At 39.7% G+C, this 18,468-nt stretch overlaps 1 protein-coding gene across 2 annotated transcripts in view; it reads right to left on the bottom strand.

Annotated features, from left to right (window-relative positions):
* Positions 1-2,942: 2,942 nt before the first annotated feature.
* DIXDC1 (DIX domain containing 1) overlaps positions 2,943-18,468 on the bottom strand; it is a 98,412-nt gene continuing 82,886 nt past the window's right edge. For both annotated transcript variants that reach the window (XM_025356273.1, XM_025356274.1), the window contains 3 exons: positions 8,725-8,830; positions 7,631-7,739; positions 2,943-6,567 (listed from right to left, as the gene is read on the bottom strand). In XM_025356273.1, coding sequence (XP_025212058.1) covers positions 6,487-6,567; positions 7,631-7,739; positions 8,725-8,830 — 296 coding nt within the window. In that variant the 3' untranslated portion in view covers positions 2,943-6,486. The remainder of the gene's footprint in view (positions 6,568-7,630; positions 7,740-8,724; positions 8,831-18,468) is intronic.

Here is an 18,468-nt window from a genome sequence, read left to right as displayed (position 1 = left end):
TATTTTTTTATTTTTTTATTTTTTTTTGAGACGGAGTCTCGCTCTGTCGCCCAGGCTGGAGTGCAGTGGCGGGATCTCAGCTCACTGCAAGCTCCGCCTCCCGGGTTTACGCCATTCTCCTGCCTCAGCCTCCCGAGTAGCTGGGACTACAGGCGCCGGCCACCGCGCCCGGCTAGTTTTTTTTGTATTTTTTAGTAGAGACGGGGTTTCACCGCGTTAGCCAGGATGGTCTCGATCTCCTGACCTCGTGATCCGCCCGTCTCGGCCTCCCAAAGTGCTGGGATTACAGGCTTGAGCCACCGCGCCCGGCCAGAATTCTTTTAAGTAACCAAAAGCTTCGTTATGTTTCAAATGTTTGCTACCAAAACTTAACTGTAAGCTGTTGAAGGCAGGAAGAGTGTCTGCGTGGTTCTTCCATGTAGCCCCAGAGCTTAGTATCCACTAAATAGCGGCGGCTGATTGTGTCTTTGGAATCAATGAACAAAAAGTCACCTAGACGTTTTGTTAGGTACGCTTCTCTTGTAAAGTTGTCTTTTAATTAGGAAACATATCGTTTCTGAACTGAAGGTGACATTAAATAAGGAGGAAGCATATGCTGTGTATCACCGCCTCCCCAGTGTACAGATGGTTAGAGAACACCAAGAACACAAGAAGAAGTTGGAGGAAAAAATTGTTTAAAACAAGATTTTAGCCAGGAGCGGTGGTGCACGCCTGTAGTCCCAGCAATACTTGAGAGGCTGAGGTTGGGGAATCACTTGCGGGCGCAAGTTGGGGACAAATAACAGACGGAAAGGGGTGGAAAGTGGTAGGGTCCTAGGGGAGGCATCCGAAAGGGTGAGACGGGGCCTAAGACATGGGAAGGGCACGACTGAGAGGGAGGGGCCTAAAAAGGCACCTCGAGTTTGAGACCGGCCTGGGCAGCATAGTGAGACAACCATCTCTAAAAAAAAAAAATTAAAAAAAAATCCTAATCTTGCTAACAATTAATTTGGAAAAGTAAAACAGATTGGATATACTGTTTCATGCCTACTTAAATTGGAATGTTTAAGCAGGTACAGTTGCCTATCAGAATAGTATGTAAGCAATATAATTGAGAAATATAAAATTTCCAGATTAAATGAAAAGGCTTATTTGAAATAATATGAAGAGGAGGGCAATTCTATTGTTACAATTATGTACAACTTATGAATTAACAATTGGAAGAAGCAATGGAAGAATAATTGTAATTAGTGAAAGGACTTATAAATTTTTACTATTATTTGGGGATGGAGTCTCACTGTCACCCAGGCTGAAGTGCAGTGGCATGATCCCGACTCACTGCAACCTCCACCTCCCAGGTTCAAGTGATTCTCCTGCCTCAGCCTCCCGAGTGCTGGGATTACAGATACGTGCCACCATGCCCAGCTAATTTTGTATTTTTAGTAGATAGGGGGTTTCACCATGTTAGTAAGGCTGGTCTCAAACTCCGACTTCAGGTAATCCGCCCACCTCAGCCTCCCAAAGTGCTGAGATTACAGGGGTGAGCCACAAGCCCGTCCAGGACTTACAAATTATTATAAAAATGTTTTTGAGTTGGCTAAAATATCTTGCTGCTTTTGCTGCATTTGAACTTAATAACTGTTCACGCGTCCATGTGAAGAGATCACCAAACAGGCTTTGTGTGAGCAACAAGGCTGTCTACTTCACCTGGGTGCAGGTGGGCTGAGTCCGAAAAAGGAGTCAGCAAGGGTGATGGGATTATCATGAGTTCTTACAGGTTTTGGGATAGGCGGTGGAGTTAAGAGCAATGTTTGGGGGCAGGGGGTGAGGCTCACCAAGTGCATTCTCAAGGGTGGGGAGAATTACAAAGAAACTTCCTAAGGGTGGGGGAGATTACAAAGTACATCTCAGTTAGGGTGGGGCAGAAACAAATCACAATGGTGGAATGTCATCAGTTAAGCTATTTTCACTTCTGTGGATCTTCAGTTGCTTCAGGCCATCTGGATGTATATGTGCAGGTCGCTGGGGATATGATGGCTTAGCTTGGGCTCAGAGGCCTGACAATAACTGGATCTAAATTAGCCTTTGGTATAAAGTATGAGGTGATCTGCAGGATCTGCTGTGCACTTAGGTATGCTTGCTTAAACCCTGTTTTGCATTTTTCACAGAATAGTGAGTTTGTGCCCTGAATATAGTTTTGACTTAAGTGTAGCTAAATTATAGGAATGTATAGCTCAAACAGTCCAGAGATGGCAAGCTTACACCAGAGGTGGGCTAGGAATGTTTAGTTTGTCAGATCAGTCCTGAGAGAACAAGCTTGAATTCTACTAAACAGATTGGATAAAGGAAATTATGGAAAAGGAGACTCAAGACTCAAAGGTTTGAAGTAGAGAGACTTAGAATGGTGGTATCACTGATACTGAGAAAGAGAAATTAGTTGGTAGTGAAAGATTATGAGTTATGTACATATTTAATTTTAACATAATGGGATAGCAAATTAATAGTTGAAAATACATAATTGGAAGTCGAAGGCACTCAGGGATAAAGAATTTAATATAGCAAACATTTAAGTTGAAGTGGTAAGAGGCATTTAACAGGCAGCTTTCAAATGATTTGGGAATTCTGGTCATTTTAAATACACATTTCTGAAAGAGTTCTTAATGTTTGCATACATGACTTTTGTCATAGAGTTTATACTCTTGGGTTCTTATTTGTTTGCATGTTTACATATAATTTCAAAATAATTGCTAAATAAATTGTCCTTGAAATAGCCTATGTACTTACACAGAAATACTAATTGTAAAATATCTGTAGCAATAAAGTAATCCTTATCTCCACTCCACATAGTGAGTAAACATGCTGCCAGGGAGATCACTTGAGGAAATTTGTTTTCACTAAATGTAAATGGCTTTATTGATTAATCTCATCAATAAACACAAGTGAAAATCATTAATGATATTTAGTTTGCAAACTCCATTTTATTCATAGTTCGTGGTTTTTTAAATTAGTTCACAAATCTGGTACATACTGGCAGTTAAAACTGGTTATCACTTTCATAATCAGAAGCCTCTGGTGTAACAAAGTCTTCATGAAAACATATTGTAAAACAGGGAGAATACACAGTAATAATCTCTTTGAAAGCAATGGCTGCAAACATCCATGTTTCTAAGAAAATATAACTTTACATATATATGTATTTTAAGCAAGCTATACCTCTTACGTAAATTCAGACAGAATGAGTGTGCAATCATAATGCTTATTTTATGGAAACAGTGAAAATAATTTTAATTATGACCTAAATGCTTTTAAGTAATTACAGTCCTCTTGGATTGGATATAGAGTATAAAGATATTTTCCCTAATTTGCAACCATCCTGGTCAAAAAGAGCTGAAAAGTTGGTAAGTAGAATTGCCATAACCAAGTAAGTTTAAAACAAATTCTTCAAATTTAAAAATATAAAAATTGTAAAGTGTCCCAATCTCCCCAGCTAATTTAGGGAACTGAGCAAGAAGAGAACATTCTTCAGTTTTTAAATGACTTTTTTTTTTTTTTTTTTTTTTGGAGATGGGGTCCTGCTCTGTAGCCTAGGCTAGAGTGCAGTGGCATGATTAGCTCACTGCAAATTCAAACTCCTGTGCTCAAGCAATCTTCCCACCTCAACCTCCTGAGTAGCTGCGACTACAGGTATGTGCCACCATCCCCAGCTACTTTTGTAATAAAATTTCTTGGTAGAGATGGAGTCTTGCTATGTTGCCCAGGTTGGTCTTGAACTCCTGGGCTCAAGCAGTCTTCCTGCATCGGCCTCCCAAAGTGCTGGGATTACAGGCATGAGCCACCACACTCAGCCTTAAATGAAGATTTTTTAAGGAATTGAGCATTCAACTAAACTCGTTTTTGTGAAATGGTCATTTTGTTTTAACCTAACATGGTTTAGAGATTATTTTATGAACTCTTAAGCATTCTGGTTCCTCAGTTTTCTCAAAGAAATAGAACTTTAGCAAGTAGCAAGACAAGATACCCCACCAATGCCACCAGGGCACAATACTATGAGTAAGTCAGGAGGCCTCCTAGAATGCAGCCAAATAGGAAATTCCAGACAGAATCAGTCTTGCATACTTCTGCTCAGAAGGCTCCTCTCGCTTTGGAAACTGGAATGAAAATCACCAACAGGATCCTCATTTTACACAGGAGTTATGAGAGGTACATCCTCTAGCAGAGATGCTTGGTCATGTACCTGTGGTATATGAGATTACCTAGCTAAAGGGGAAAAAAATGATGTCAATGTTCTCCCATGAACTCAACTTTAGCTTGTTATGGAGGAACTGAGGCCATGCAGCTCCTTTTCCAAAAGACAGATATAAAAGCCAAATAAGGTAGAAGACTTTGGAAATTTTCTCTGAAAAGTTAAAATTCCACGTAACAGTAAGACTGTTTGCTGAGAGAAAACTGACAAGTAAAAATTGGTTTAAGAGACATTCAAGACAAACTGTATTGGAAATACAATAATGAATTTTGGCCTGATAGCCTTCATGCTGTCTTATAGCAAAACACTAAAATTCATGCAACAGAGAAACTGGTGACATGAGGACTTTTTCTCCAGACTTCCTGGGGAAAAACTGAGAGAATATACTATTTTCTTCTGTTTGCTTTCGAAATGAATTCTTTCTTTTGGCTGACTTTCCCAAACTTTCCCAATCGTTTCTGATGAAAAATTCTTCAATAGGAAAAGACCAGGTAAATTTACATGAAAGACATCAAGTGTCTTTTGAGCTCCTTCTCTCTGCCAGAGGAGCAATCAACTGGATTACAGAAAACTACCTTCACAACTAAAACAGGTAGAGTTGGAACAGGAATTAGTTGTCATTAGTATACTCGTAATAAAATAAAGCTTGTTCTGAAACCACAAGGGGTGGTAAGAAGAGACTGTATAAAAGCTACTGGGTTCTCTAGAAAATGGATACAGTATACAGAATGTGAGAAGATACAGAACTCACACTCCAGTTATAAAAATAGACATGGTTCTCAGACAAAAAGCAAATGAGTACAAAAGAATTCTCCAAACATGAACTATTTTTAAAAGACACATCTATATAAAACAACAAGATGTCATCTCAGAGCTCTAAAGAGTAGTTTGTTGAGTGAGCCAGGGAGTGAAAAGGGGAGATGAATTGGAGACAGACAGGTCAAGAACCCAGAAGGGATGTGTCCTACTCTTGTGTTTGGCAGTGTACATTGGAGGTCACAGGCAGACAGACTGCTTTTGGTAATACATAATATAAATAATAATGGCTGATTGGTTGATGGTGCTTGATGGATGAATGAGAAAACCCAGGTTATCAAATAATCTCTGCAGTTGAACTGTTAGCTTCTTCACTTGACAATGTTGCACATGAGAAATGATTCTAGGTTTTTTTTACCCAGAATGATCCCTGCCATTCACAACTCATGCTCCACGCCCCATGGTTTCTATTGTGCCCTAAAGGATCAGCCTAGACTAAATACATAAATAGAAAATAACTGGCCTTGAAATGAGGAGGGGCAGACAAGCACTTCATGCTCAGTACTTATAAATCACAAAGAAATGCTGAAATTAATGGTCTGTCTCCTTTTACTACAAAGGAGATGCCATGAGTTAAAGTCATGAAACAAAGAAAGTCAAAAAGATATGGGTAGCAGCACCTTTCCATACCCGCCTGGATTTTCAAGGAGCTTTTCACTCCTTAGGCCTTTCAAACACAAAGTTCATCAGTTTGAAGAAAAAGAAATGGCTCTAAAGTTAAAGAGTCCCCAGAGAAAACTAACAGTACATAATAGGCCCTATGTGGGCAAAAGGACAAGCTGCAGAACCAGTTAAGACAGAAGAGGCAGCCCAAGGTCTTACTAAATTACAGTTTTAGCATAGTGTAGCACAATATGGGCAGCCCTTTTTCCATCCAAGCAACAATTCAGCACCATCCATGTCCGGTTCAAAAGATTACTGAAGACTGGGCTTTCATCTTTGGTACCACCTCATTGAGTTATTCTTGGTTTGCAGTAGGTTCAAAGAAACAGAAAAGCTGGTACCTTTGCCTTGTCTGTGAGTACAAACGCTGGGACTCTGATTGCTGCAACCATTGAGGCCAATTAAAATAATACTGTAACACACAGGAGTGATGCATCCAATTCCTAGTTTCCAGATAATAGCAGCCATGCCCCTATAGAGGCGGGATCATCCATCCCCATCGTTTAAGGCCTTCGGTTTGTTGTCCTCAGAGTAGAATAGTACACTGTGTTCCCACGGACAAGGAACTCCAGATGAACCCATGGTCTACATTTGGACAGAATTTTAAGTACCAGATATGCCAGGCACAGAAATAGGACTGACCTGTGGCCATCATACTTGGAGAAGCTTCTGTTTTGGCATACAAACTAGAAACTTCTTAGCGTATTCTGGTTTTAGTTCCCTTTCCTGAGTGAAGCAGCCAGGGAGTGACCAGGTTCCATAAGCCCTCAATCTGATACTTGGCATTAATTCTCTCCATGGTCTTCTTCCACCCAAGCTACAATTTTCCCTTCCCATCCAGGGATAGCATCATCATCATGGAAAATCTAGAGGGAAAAAAAAAAAGCCACAAGGAAAAACAGGGAATCTCACTCACTAAACAATTGCTGCTAATAAAAATAAGACCTTGAACATATAGAAGAAAGCCTTGAGTTAAGAGTCTATGTCCTTTTGGTCTTGTCCCTAGAACTGCAACTGATATTTTATTTTTTTCTTAGATCCAGACCTATGAAATGGTTTTAAAAAATCCCTAATACTACTTTGCTCATAGAGATTTGTAAGAATTAATAAATTACCAATCACAAAGTACTTTGGGCTTCTTAGAGAAAAGTAGTAGTGTAAGTATTTTAAAAATGAGAAAGTAGAAAATTTAGGTACCAGGCAATATAAAGAAAGGGTGGGGAAAAAAGACTCAACATATTTCTCAGATGGCAGTTATTTTCATTAATTCATTCAACTCATTTCCTAAGCCACTAATAAAACAGGGTTATTAAAACATTTCACTGAGGAAATGTTTACAAAATAAAATTTTACTTTTTCTATAATAACTTTTTTCATTCTGTAACTGCAGTGAATCCACTTGTAATACTATATAACCCAGAACTGTATTCCCCCCAAAAAGTCTGTCTTTGACAAATGGATTAGAAAGAGACGCGTAGGCTAAGAAAATACTTACTCAAGGACTTGGGCATAAGCATACATAACTCCCTAGAAGTTCCTTGATTTCATTATGAGAAATACACAGTTCCATATATCCATGCCTGTTTATTTTGCTCTACATAGGAAGCAAGAAGTTTTCTAAGATTTGGCTACAGATGGAAAATTATTTATTGTCTTAGGTTCTTTATTTTCCCTAACAAAATAATTTAAAATAAAAAGTATATCCAAGTTCTTAGTCAAATGATGAAGTCCTACAACTAAAGAACCTATCAACATCTTGGACTATTCTATGACCACTTGTCTAGGGTAATCAGACCATGGTCTGAGGCTCTGGCAAATTCCTCCGACCTGGTCAGGGAACTCATGTACTTCTGGACACCAGTGCTTGAACAGGAGGCTTCAGGGTTCAGAAAGAAACAAGACCATACAGACTCCCCAGAGATTCTTTACCTCCTCTTTGACAGTGCCAAACTCAGGATCCAGTGCTTTGAAGTGATACCGGTGATTCCCTTCCCGATCAATAGCTGCTTTAAAATCCTTTAGCGTCACCTCCTCCAACCTGCAACACAAAGAGACAGCACTAACATACACTGTTGATCAATAGCTGGAAAGATAAGATGTTAACTTTAAACCCAGCCCCCTGCCAAAGTCAATAAGCAGAAATAGCCCCTCATTAGGTCACTGCCCCTGATAACCCAGATGACTAAAACAGCAGAGGCTGGAGAACCTGTCATCACTAGGGAATGAAAACAGTATTAAATATGGGGTGATGTGAGAATTTAAAATTGACTTATTGCTTCAGGAGCCAAATCACTTTTCTCTGGAAATAAGACATAAAGTCCCTGAAATCAAATTTGTTGAATAACCATAAACATATCAAAGTTCTCTTGATTTTCTTCTTTGCTACAATATCCCAATTCTCTAGGATGGTAGAATCAAATCAAGTATCACCATCTTTATCCCTCTATCTTTAGGAAGCTGGCCTCTAACCCAGACCAAATAAGCAGACTGTCTAGGTAAGGAAAATCCTATAACCTCTCTCAATAGTTGGTTGCAGAGTTTAAATATTTTTATTTCAAAACTATTTCCCTTAAAAGGAAGCACATTAACTTTTTGGAAGGTTTTCAACATAATTTCTCAATAGGGATTAGTTGCAGTCATTGAATAGTAACAAAGATCAATTAGTCATAGTCCTGGAGTGAGTGTCAGGCTGCAATCCATTGTATCAGCAGGAGCTATTTTGAACACTTAAAAAAAAAAATTTTTTTTTCCAAATGCAGAGCAATATTTGCATAGTTATCAGGATTGGAAGTGCTATTGTTGTACCTGTACCTAGTAGTAGACCATGACTTGTCTTTTATAATACCACTGAATAGTGGCAAAGCTGAAACTAGAATCTCTATCTCTCTGGCTCATCTCACTATAGTGAGATCTAACTATACTGCTTCTCAGACACCTTCCAGCTGCTCATATGGGCAGTAATTAATGAGGTTCTGCCTTCCTTTCCTTCTTTACAGTGAAGTATAATGATCCCAGAATCTCACCTCTTTGGTATATTGACCATGAAGGGCGTAAGTGACCGGTCAGTGAAATAGAGCACTTTAGTACAGGTGCTGCTGACAGTTGGAGAGCTCTGTGAGTGAGGCAACTCTACAATGAGAAAGAGACTCTGGTTAGAACATTCATTTGCTCCAAACCACCCATCTGCAGTTATTCAAAATGTTCCGGGAGAACAAAGCTGCCTGAGGTCACAGCCCACAGCTCTCACACCCTTGCCAAACACCATGTCCATATGCTATGATTGCCTAGGACCACGAGCACGACTTGCTTCAGACATGGACGCTATCACGAGGACTGATCATTCCTCACTCATAGTAGGGGAACAGCAACTGATAAAACAGGTGTCATTGCTAAAGATCAAAAAAGGACAGAGAAGCATGGCAAGATTTCAGCCAGGGAGGGCAGACACACAGCAGAAGCTGTAGACTCTGCTAATATTTAGGTTTTGGGGGTTCGTAGTAGAGAATACTCATGTAACTCATAGAAAGAAAAGTCGATAGGAACAAGAACCACAGAAGCAAAGCAACCTTAGAAACTCAGATCCCAGAAGGCTCATGCTCCCAGTCTAAGAGGTACAGAACCTTAGCAACTTAAGATTTATAGTGTTGATGCCATAGTCTTTAACACAGGTTTCTTGATACACTTTTTTTTTTTTTTTTAAAGACAGGGTCTCGCCAGGTGCAGTAACTCACGCCTGTATTTTCCAACACTTTGGGAGGCTGACGCGGGTGGATCACGAGGTCAGGAGTTCAAGAACAGCCTGGCCAACATGGTGAAACCCCATCTCTACTAAAAATACAAAAGTTAGCTGGGCATGGTGGTGCACGCCTGTAATCCCAGTTACTTGGGAGGGTGAGGCAGAGAACTGCTTGAACCCGGGAGGTGGAGGTTGCAGTGAGCCGAGATGGCGACACTGCACTCCAGCCTGGGTGATAGAGCGACACTCCGTCCCCCCAGCAAAAAAAAAAAAAAAAAAGACAGAGTCTCGCTCTATCGCCCAGGCTAGAGTGCAGTGGCACAATCTCAGCTCGCTGCAAGCTCCACCTCCCGGGTTTAAGTCATTCTTGTGCCTCAGCCTCCCGAGTAGCTGGGATAACAGGTGTGTGCCACCACGCCCAGCTAATTTTTGTATTTTTAGTAGAGACAAGGTTTTGCCATGTTGGCCAGGCTGGTCTTGAACTCCCTGCCTCAAGTAATCCACCCACCTTGGCCTCCCAAACTATTGGGATTACGGGCATGGGCCACTGCACCTGGACTGTCTCTATCTTTTAAAAAGGTACTTTTGGAAAAGTATGAGTCCTTGTAATTATGACTTTCATAGGAGAAATGACAAATCAGAAACTTTTATCAAAAACTAATAACTAAACTGTTACTAAAATATCTCCTGCTATTCCACCTATACTGATCTTCCTCTTAACTTATTCTAGGTAGTCAGATTTGCAGCCACAGAACAGTAGTTCTGGGAGGGGGTTTAAAATAAGGAGTATGAAGAATGAATTAATAGAAGGGAAAAAGACAAAGGAAGTTCACCTCTTTGTACAGAAATGGCATTCAGTCTGTTTTCAGAGTTTTTCTTCAAAGAATGCCAACTGGCCAGGCGCGGTGGCTCACGCCTGTAATCCTAGCACTTTGGGAGGTCAAAGTGGGCGGACTGCCTGAGCTCAGGAGTTCAAGACCAGCCTGGGCAACACGGTGAAACCCCGTCTCTACTAAAATATAAAAAATTAGCCAGGCGTGATGGCATGCGCCTGTAGTTCCAGCTACTTGGGAGGCTGAAGCAGGAGAATCGCTTGAACCTGGGAGGCAGAGATTGCAGTGAGCCGAGATTGAGCCACTGCACTCAAGCCTTGGTGACAAAGTGAAACTCCGTCTCCAAAAAAAAAAGAATGCCAATTATTGTAACCTACATGCCATAATTCTCCTTTGCCCCAGCATCTAGCACAGTGCCCAGCACACAGTGGTTGTTGAATAAATAAAATATTCACTTTTAACATTAAAGCTATATATTTAATTTATTCATTCATTCAGCAAACATTTATTGAGTACCTACTGTGTGTTCGATTTGAGAATATAAAAATCAACTATATGTGGTCTCCAACCTCCAAGAGTTTATCATTTAGTATGGATGATAAATACAATTACAAATAATTACAATACACTAAAATCAGATTTCTACAAGCTGTATTGGAAGACTGAAGATGACCAGGTTAATTCCTCCTGGAACAGGTCAGGAAGGGCCCATGGTTGGAGAGTCCTTTTTAAAAGCGCCTTTTAGAAATCATAAGATATAGAAGTTGAAAAGAGTATTCCAAGAAGAGGGAAGGACAGGTGCAGAAGCATGAAATGGGATCATATATTTATAAAACTGTAGGTGAATTACTAAGGCTGGAGCATAATGAATACATCGGGAAGTTGTGAGGTAATTAAGTAGGCAGAGGCCAGATCACAAAAGACTGTGACAGGGTAAGAGTTCAGGATGTTAGTCTTAAGCTATGGAAAGTTACTAAAAGGTAGTGATATGATTAGACAGGCATTTTAGAAAAGTTGATCTCGTGGCAAAGTATGGATTGGATGGGCCAAACTGGAAACCAGAAATCCTGTGTGGTAGTTTAGGTGTTTGTCCCCCGACACCTCATGTTGAAAGTTGATCCCCAATGTTGGAGGTGGGGCCTAATGGCAAGTGTTTGGGTCATGGAGGCAGATTCCTCAAGACTAGATTAATGCCCTCCCTGGGGAGGAGGAGTGAGTACTTACCCATTAGTTCCCACAAAACTGCTTGTTAAAAACAGCCTGGCACCTCCCTCCACTCTCTTGCTTCCTCTCTCCATGTAATCTCAGCACATGCCAACTCCCATTTGCCTTCTGCCGTGAGCGGAAGAGGATTGAGGCTTTCACCAGATGCCCACCTTCCAGCCAGCAGAATTGTGAGCCAAACAAACCTCTTTTCCTCCTAAGTTACCTAGCCTCAGGTATTCCTTTATGGCAACACTCAACTGACTAAGACATCCTGTTAAGAGGCAATGAAAACAATCTGACGCACGATGATAGGAAAGATGTAGCCCTGGAGCCGGAGTAGGGATGGATTTGAAAGACCTTTAGAAAGTCAAAGTCTTAGTACTAGGGACATAGTTGAACACAGGGTATATAAAAGGGAAAAGTAAACAATGACTGAGATTTACAACCTGGGAAGACAGATACATGGTAATACCATTACCTAAGACAGGGGAACACAAGCTGAATTATGTCATCTCATTATTCATTTTAAATGTTTATTGGGTGCCTTATTATGTATCAAGTATTAGAGATACACAAATAAATTAGATATAATCCCCGCCCTTAAGGAGCTCAGAAGTCTAGTGGAGTGACATAGCAAAACAGTTACAATACAATAAAATAAATATGAAAATAATATTGCCATGGACTGAATTGTGTCCCACCACCAACTTCATATGTTGAAGCCCTTATCTGCTATTTGATTGTATTGGAGATAGGGCCTTTAAGGAGGTAATTAAGATTACATAAGGTCCTACGGGTGGAGCCCTGATCCAACAGAACTGGTGTCCTTATAAGAGATACCAAAGCTTTCTCTCCCCCATGTGAGGACACAGAGAGAAGGTGGCCTTCTACAAGCCAGGCAAGGAGCCCTCACCAAAACCTGGCCATGCTGGCAACCTGATCTTGTAGTTCTAGCCTCCAGAACTGTAAGAAAATTAATTTACGTTGTTTAAGAGAGTTTAAGGTATTTTGCAATGGCAGCCCAAGCTGACTAATACAAATGTTATGTACACATTTGGGGAGAATTTCAAAGAAAGAGTAATCATGATGTCAAATGCTACACAGGGGTCTAATAGGCAAAGACTCATTTGGTAAATATATCATTGATGATACTAGTGAAAAGTCGATTCAGATGACTAATAAAGAAGAATGAGTTGGACTGCATAGACTTTTCAAGTAAAAAAGCAAAATAAGAGTAATGAGGGAGAACTTGTCTCACCCAACATAAAGCCATATGACAAAATGATAGTTATTACAGTATTATGGCATTACTATAAAAAACATGTACAAAAAAACTAGACGATAAATGGCTGAGAAACATATCCTTGTGTGTGTCTACAAATTTAATACATGATTTTGAAAAGTACCACAAAACAGGTGATTAATAGTTATAGCTTATAAGTTTACATTTATTATCCATTTAGAGTTGACTTTTGCATATGGTATGAGGTATAGGTCAAACTTGCTTAAAAAAATAGATCTTTAAGAAAAGCCTATCCCTTTACCATTGAATTGTCTTTGCACTATTGTAGAAAATCAACTGGTAAATGTGTGTCTATTTTTAACTCTATGCTGTTCCACTCATCTATTTATCTACCAATTCACCAATACTACACTGTCTTGATTACCCTAACTTTACAGTTAGTTCTGATATCAGACAGTATGGTCCACCAACTGCATTGTTCATCTTTTTCACCATTTGGGTTGGGAGGGCAGTTAATTCTAGTCCCCTTATTCTTTCCTATAAATTTTAGAATTGGCTTGTTTTTATCTACAAAAGCCTGGTAGGATTTTCATTGGAACTGCATTGAAGCTATAGATCATTTGGGGAAGAACAGGCCATCTTAACAATGTTGAGTACTCCAATCCATAAACATAGTATACCTCTCTGTTTATTTAAATCTTTATTTCATCCTTGTTTTATAGTTCTCAGTATAGTCACTGCACATATTTTATGAAGTTTATACCTAAGATTTTCATGAGGGCTTTTCTTTTTCTTTTTTCTTTTTTATTATACTTTAAGTTCTAGGGTGCATGTGCACAACGTGCAGGTTTGTTACACAGGTATACATGTGCCATGTTGGTTTGCTGCACCCATCAACTCGTCATTTACATTAGGTATTTCTCCTAATGCTATCCCTCCCTGAGTTCCCCACCCCATGACAGGCCTCAGTGTGTGATGTTCCCTGCCCTGAGTCCAAGTATTCTCATTGTTCAGATTCCCACCTATGAGTGAGGACATGCAGTGTTTGGTTTTCGGTCCTTGTGATAGTTTGCTGAGAATGATGGTTTCCAGTTTCATCCATGTCCCTGCAAAGGACATGAACTCATCCTTTTTTATGGCTGTGAAGTATTCCATTGTGTATATGTGCCACATTTTCTTAATCCAGTCTATCACTGATGGACATTTGGGTTGGTTCCAAGTCTTTGCAATTGTGAATAGTGCTGCAATAAACATGTGTGTGCATGTGTCCTTATAGTAGCATGATTTATAATCCTTTGGGTATATATCCAGTAATGGGATTGCTGGGTCAAATGGTATTTCTAGTCTAGATCCTTGAGGAATCGCCACACTGTCTTCCACAATGGCTGAACTAATTTACACTTCCACCAACAGTGTAAAAGCATTCCTATTTCTCCACATCCTCTCCAGCATCTGTGGTCTCCTGACTTTTTAATGATCGCCATTATAACTGGTGTGAGATAGTATCTCGTTGTGGTTTTGATTTGCATTTCTCTGATGACCAGGGATGATGAGCTTTTTTTCATATGTTTGTTGACTGCAGAAATGTCTTCTTTTGAGAAGTGTCTATTCATATCCTTTGCCCACTCTGATGGGGTTGCTTTTTTCTTGTAAATTTGTTTAAGTTCTTTGTAGATTCTGGGTATTAGCCCTTTGTCAGATGGGCAGATTGCAAAAATTTTCTCCCATTCTGCAGGTTGCCTGTTCACTCTGATGGTAGTTTCTTTTCCTGTGCAGAAGCTCTTTAGTTTAATGAGATCCCATTTGTCAATTTTGGCTTTTGCTGCTGTTGCTTTTGGTGTTTTAGACATGAAGTCTTTGCCCATGCCTATGTCCTGAATGGTACTACCTAGGTTTTCCTCTAGGGTTTTTATGGTATTAGGTCTAACATTTAAGTCTCTAATCCATCTTGAATTAATTTTCGTATAAGGAGTAAGGAAAGGATCCAGTTTCAGCTTTCTACTTATGGTTAGCCAATTTTCCCAGCACCATTTATTAAATAGGGAATCCTTTCCCCATTTCTTGTTTCTCTCAGGTTTGTCAAAGATCAGATGGCTGTAGATGAGTGGTATTATTTCTGAGGACTCTATTCTGTTCCATTGGTCTATATCTCTTGTTTTGGTACCAGTTCCATGCTGTTCTGGTTACTGTAGCCTTGTAGTATAGTTTGAAGTCAGGTAGCGTGATGCCTGCAGCTTTGTTCCTTTGCTTAGGATTGCCTTGGCAATGCAGGCTCTTTTTGGTTTCATATGAACTTTAAAGTAGTTTTTTCCAATTCTGTGAAGAAAGACTTTGGTAGCTTGATGGGAATGGCATTGAATCTATAAATTACCATGGGCAGTGTGGCCATTTTCATATTTATTTTTCCTATCCATGAGCATGGAATGTTCTTCCATTTGTTTGTGTCCTCTTTTATTTCCTTGAGCAGTGGGGTTTGTAGTTCCCCATGAAGAGGTCCTTCACATCCCTCGTAAGTTGGATTCCTAGGTATTTTATTCTCTTTGTAGCAATTGTGAATGGGAGTCCACTCATGATTTGGCTGTTTGTTATTGGTGTATAGGAATGCTTGTGATTTTTGCACATTGACTTTGTATTCTGAGACTTTGCGGAGATTCTGGGCTGAGATGATGGGGTTTTCTAAATATACTATCATGTCATCTACAAACATAGACAATTTGACTTCCTCTTTTCCAAACTGAATACCCTTTATTTCTTTCTCTTGCCTGATTGCCCTGGCCAGAACTTCCAATACTGTTGAAAAGGAGTGGTGAGAGAGGGCATCCCTGTCTTGCGCCAGTTTTCAAAGGAAATGCTTCCAGTTTTTGCCCATTCAATATGATATTGGCTGTGGGTTTATAAAACTAGTTCTTATTATTTTGAGATACATTCCATCAATACCTAGTTTATTGAGAGATTTTAGCATGAAGGGCTGTTGAATTCTGTTGAAGGCCTTTTCTGCATCTATTGAGATAATCATGTGGTTTTTGTCTTTGGTTCTGTTTATGTGATGCATTACATTTATTGATTTGAGTATGTTGAACCAGCCTTGCATCCCAGGGATGAAGCCAACTTGATCATGGTGGATAAGCTTTTTGATGTGCTGCTGGATTCGGTTTGCCAGTATTTTATTGAAGATTTTTGCATCGATGTTCATCGGGATATTGGCCTAAAATTCTCTTTTTTTGTTGTGCCTCTGCCAGGTTTTGGTATCAGGATGATGTTGGCTTCATAAAATGAGTTAGGGAGGAGTCCCTCCTTTTCTGTTGATTGGAATAGTTTCAGAAGGAATGCTACCAGCTCCTCTTGGTACCTTTGGTAGAATTCAGCTGTAAATCCATCTGGTCCTGGACATTTTTTAGTTGGTAGGCTATTAATTATTGCTTCAATTTCAGAGCCGGTTATTGGCCTATTCAGAGATTCAACTTCTTCCCGGTTTAGTCTTGGGAGGGTGTATGTGTCCAGGAATTTGTCCATTTCTTCTAGATTTTCTAGTTTATTTGGTGGAGGTGTTTATAGTATTCTCTGATGGTAGTTTGTATTTTCTGTGGGATTGGTGGTGATATCCCCTTTATCATTTTTTATTGCATCAATTTGATGCCTCTCTCTTTTCTTCTTTATTAGTCTTGCTAGCCATCCATCAGTTTTGTTGATGCTTTCAAAAAACCAACTCCTGGATTCATTGGTTTTTTGAAGTTTTTTTTGTGTCTCCATCTCCTTCAGTTCTGCTCTGATCTTAGTTATTTCTTGCCTTCTGTTAGCGTTTGAATTTCTTTGCTTTTGCTTTTCTAGTTCTTTTAATTGTGATGTTAAGGTGTCAATTTTATATCTTTCCTGCTTTCTCTTGTGGGCATTTAGTGCTATAAATTTCCCTCTACACACTGCTTTAAATGTGTCTCAGATATTCTGGTATGTTGTGTCTTTGTTCTTATTGGTTTCAAAGAACATCTTGATTTCTGCCTTCATTTCGTTATGTACCCAGTAGTCATTCAGGAGCAGGGTGTTCAGTCTCCATGTAGTTGTGCGTTTTTGAGTGAGTTTCTTAATCCTGAGTTCTAATTTGATTGCACTGTGGTCTGAGAGACAGTTTGTTGTGATTTCTGTTTTTTACATTTGCTGAGGATTGCTTTACTTCCAACTATGTGGTCAATTTTAGAATAAGTGTGATGTGGTGCTAAGAAGAATGTATATTCTGTTGATTTGGGGTGGAGAGTTCTGTAGATGTGTATTAGGTCTGCTTGGTGCAGAGCTGAGTTCAAGTCCTGGATATCCTTGTTAACCTTCTGTCTCACTGATCTGTCTAATGTTGACAGTGTGGTGTTAAAGTCTCCCATTATTATTGTATGGGAGTCTAAGTCTCTTTGTAGGTCTCTAAGGACTTGCTTTGTGAATATTGGTGCTCCTGTATTGGGTGCATATATATTTAGGATAGTTAGCTCTTCTTGTTGAATTGATCCCTTTACTATTATGTAATGGCCTTGTGTCTTTTGATCTTTGTTGGTTTAAAGTCTGTTTTATCAGAGACTAGGATTTCAACCGCCCCCCCCTTTTTTTTTCTTTGCATTTCCTTGGTAGATCTTGTTCCAACCCTTTATTTTGAGCCTATGTGTGTCTCTGCACGTGAGATGGGTCTCCTAAGTACAGCACACTGATGGGTTTGACTCTATCCAATTTGCCAGTCCATCACTTTTAATTGGGGCATTTAGCCCATTTACATTTAAGGTTAACATTGTTATGTGTGAATTTGATCCTGTCATTATGATGTTAGCTGGTTATTTTGCCCATTAATTGATGCAATTTCTTCATAGCATCGATGGTCTTGACAATTTGGCATGTTTTTGCAGTGGCTGGTACCAGTTGTTCTTTTCTATGTTTAGTGCTTCCCTCAGGAGCTCTTATAAGGCAGTCCTGGTGGTGACAAAATCTCTTAGCATTTGCTTGTCCATAAAGGATTTTATTTCTCCTTCACTTATGAAGCTTAGTTTGGCTGGATATGAAATTCTGGGTTGAATTTTTTTTTTTTTTAAGAATGTTGAATATTGGCTCCCACTCTCTTCTGGCTTGTAGAGTTTCTGCCGAGAGATCCGCTGTTAGTCTGTTTCCCTTTGTGGGTAACCTGACCTTTCTCTCTGGCTGCCCTTAACATTTTTTCCTCCATTTCTACCTTGGTGAATCTGACAATTATGTGTCTTGGGTTGCTCTTCTTGAAGAGTATCTTTGTGGTGTTCTCTGTATTTCCTGAATTTGAATGTTGGCCTGCCTTGCTAGGTTGGGGAAATTCTCCTGGATAATATCCTGAAGAGTGTTTTCCAACTTGGTTCCATTCTCCCCGTCACTTTCAGGTACACCAATCAAACATAGATTTGGTCTTTTCACATAGTCCCATATTTCTTGGAGGCTTTGTTTGTTTCTTTTTACTCTTCTTTCTCTAAACTTCTCTTCTCACTTTATTTCATTAATTTGATCTTCAATCACCGATACCCTTTCTTCCACTTGATCGCATTGGCTATTGAAGCTTGTGCATGTGTCACAAAGTTCTTGTGCCATGGTTTTCAGTTCCATCAGGTCATTTAAGGTCTTCCCCACACTGTTTATTCTAGTTAGCCACTCATCTCATCTTCTTTTAAGGTTTTTAGCTTCCTTGCGATGGGTTTGAACATCCTCCTTTAGCTCGGAGAAGTTTATTACCAACCTTTTGAAGCCTACTTCTGTC

The sequence above is a fragment of the Theropithecus gelada genome, chromosome 14, assembly GCF_003255815.1.
Source record: "Theropithecus gelada isolate Dixy chromosome 14, Tgel_1.0, whole genome shotgun sequence".
NCBI lineage: Eukaryota > Metazoa > Chordata > Mammalia > Primates > Cercopithecidae > Theropithecus > Theropithecus gelada.
This window is presented reverse-complemented; position numbering and strand designations above follow the sequence as displayed.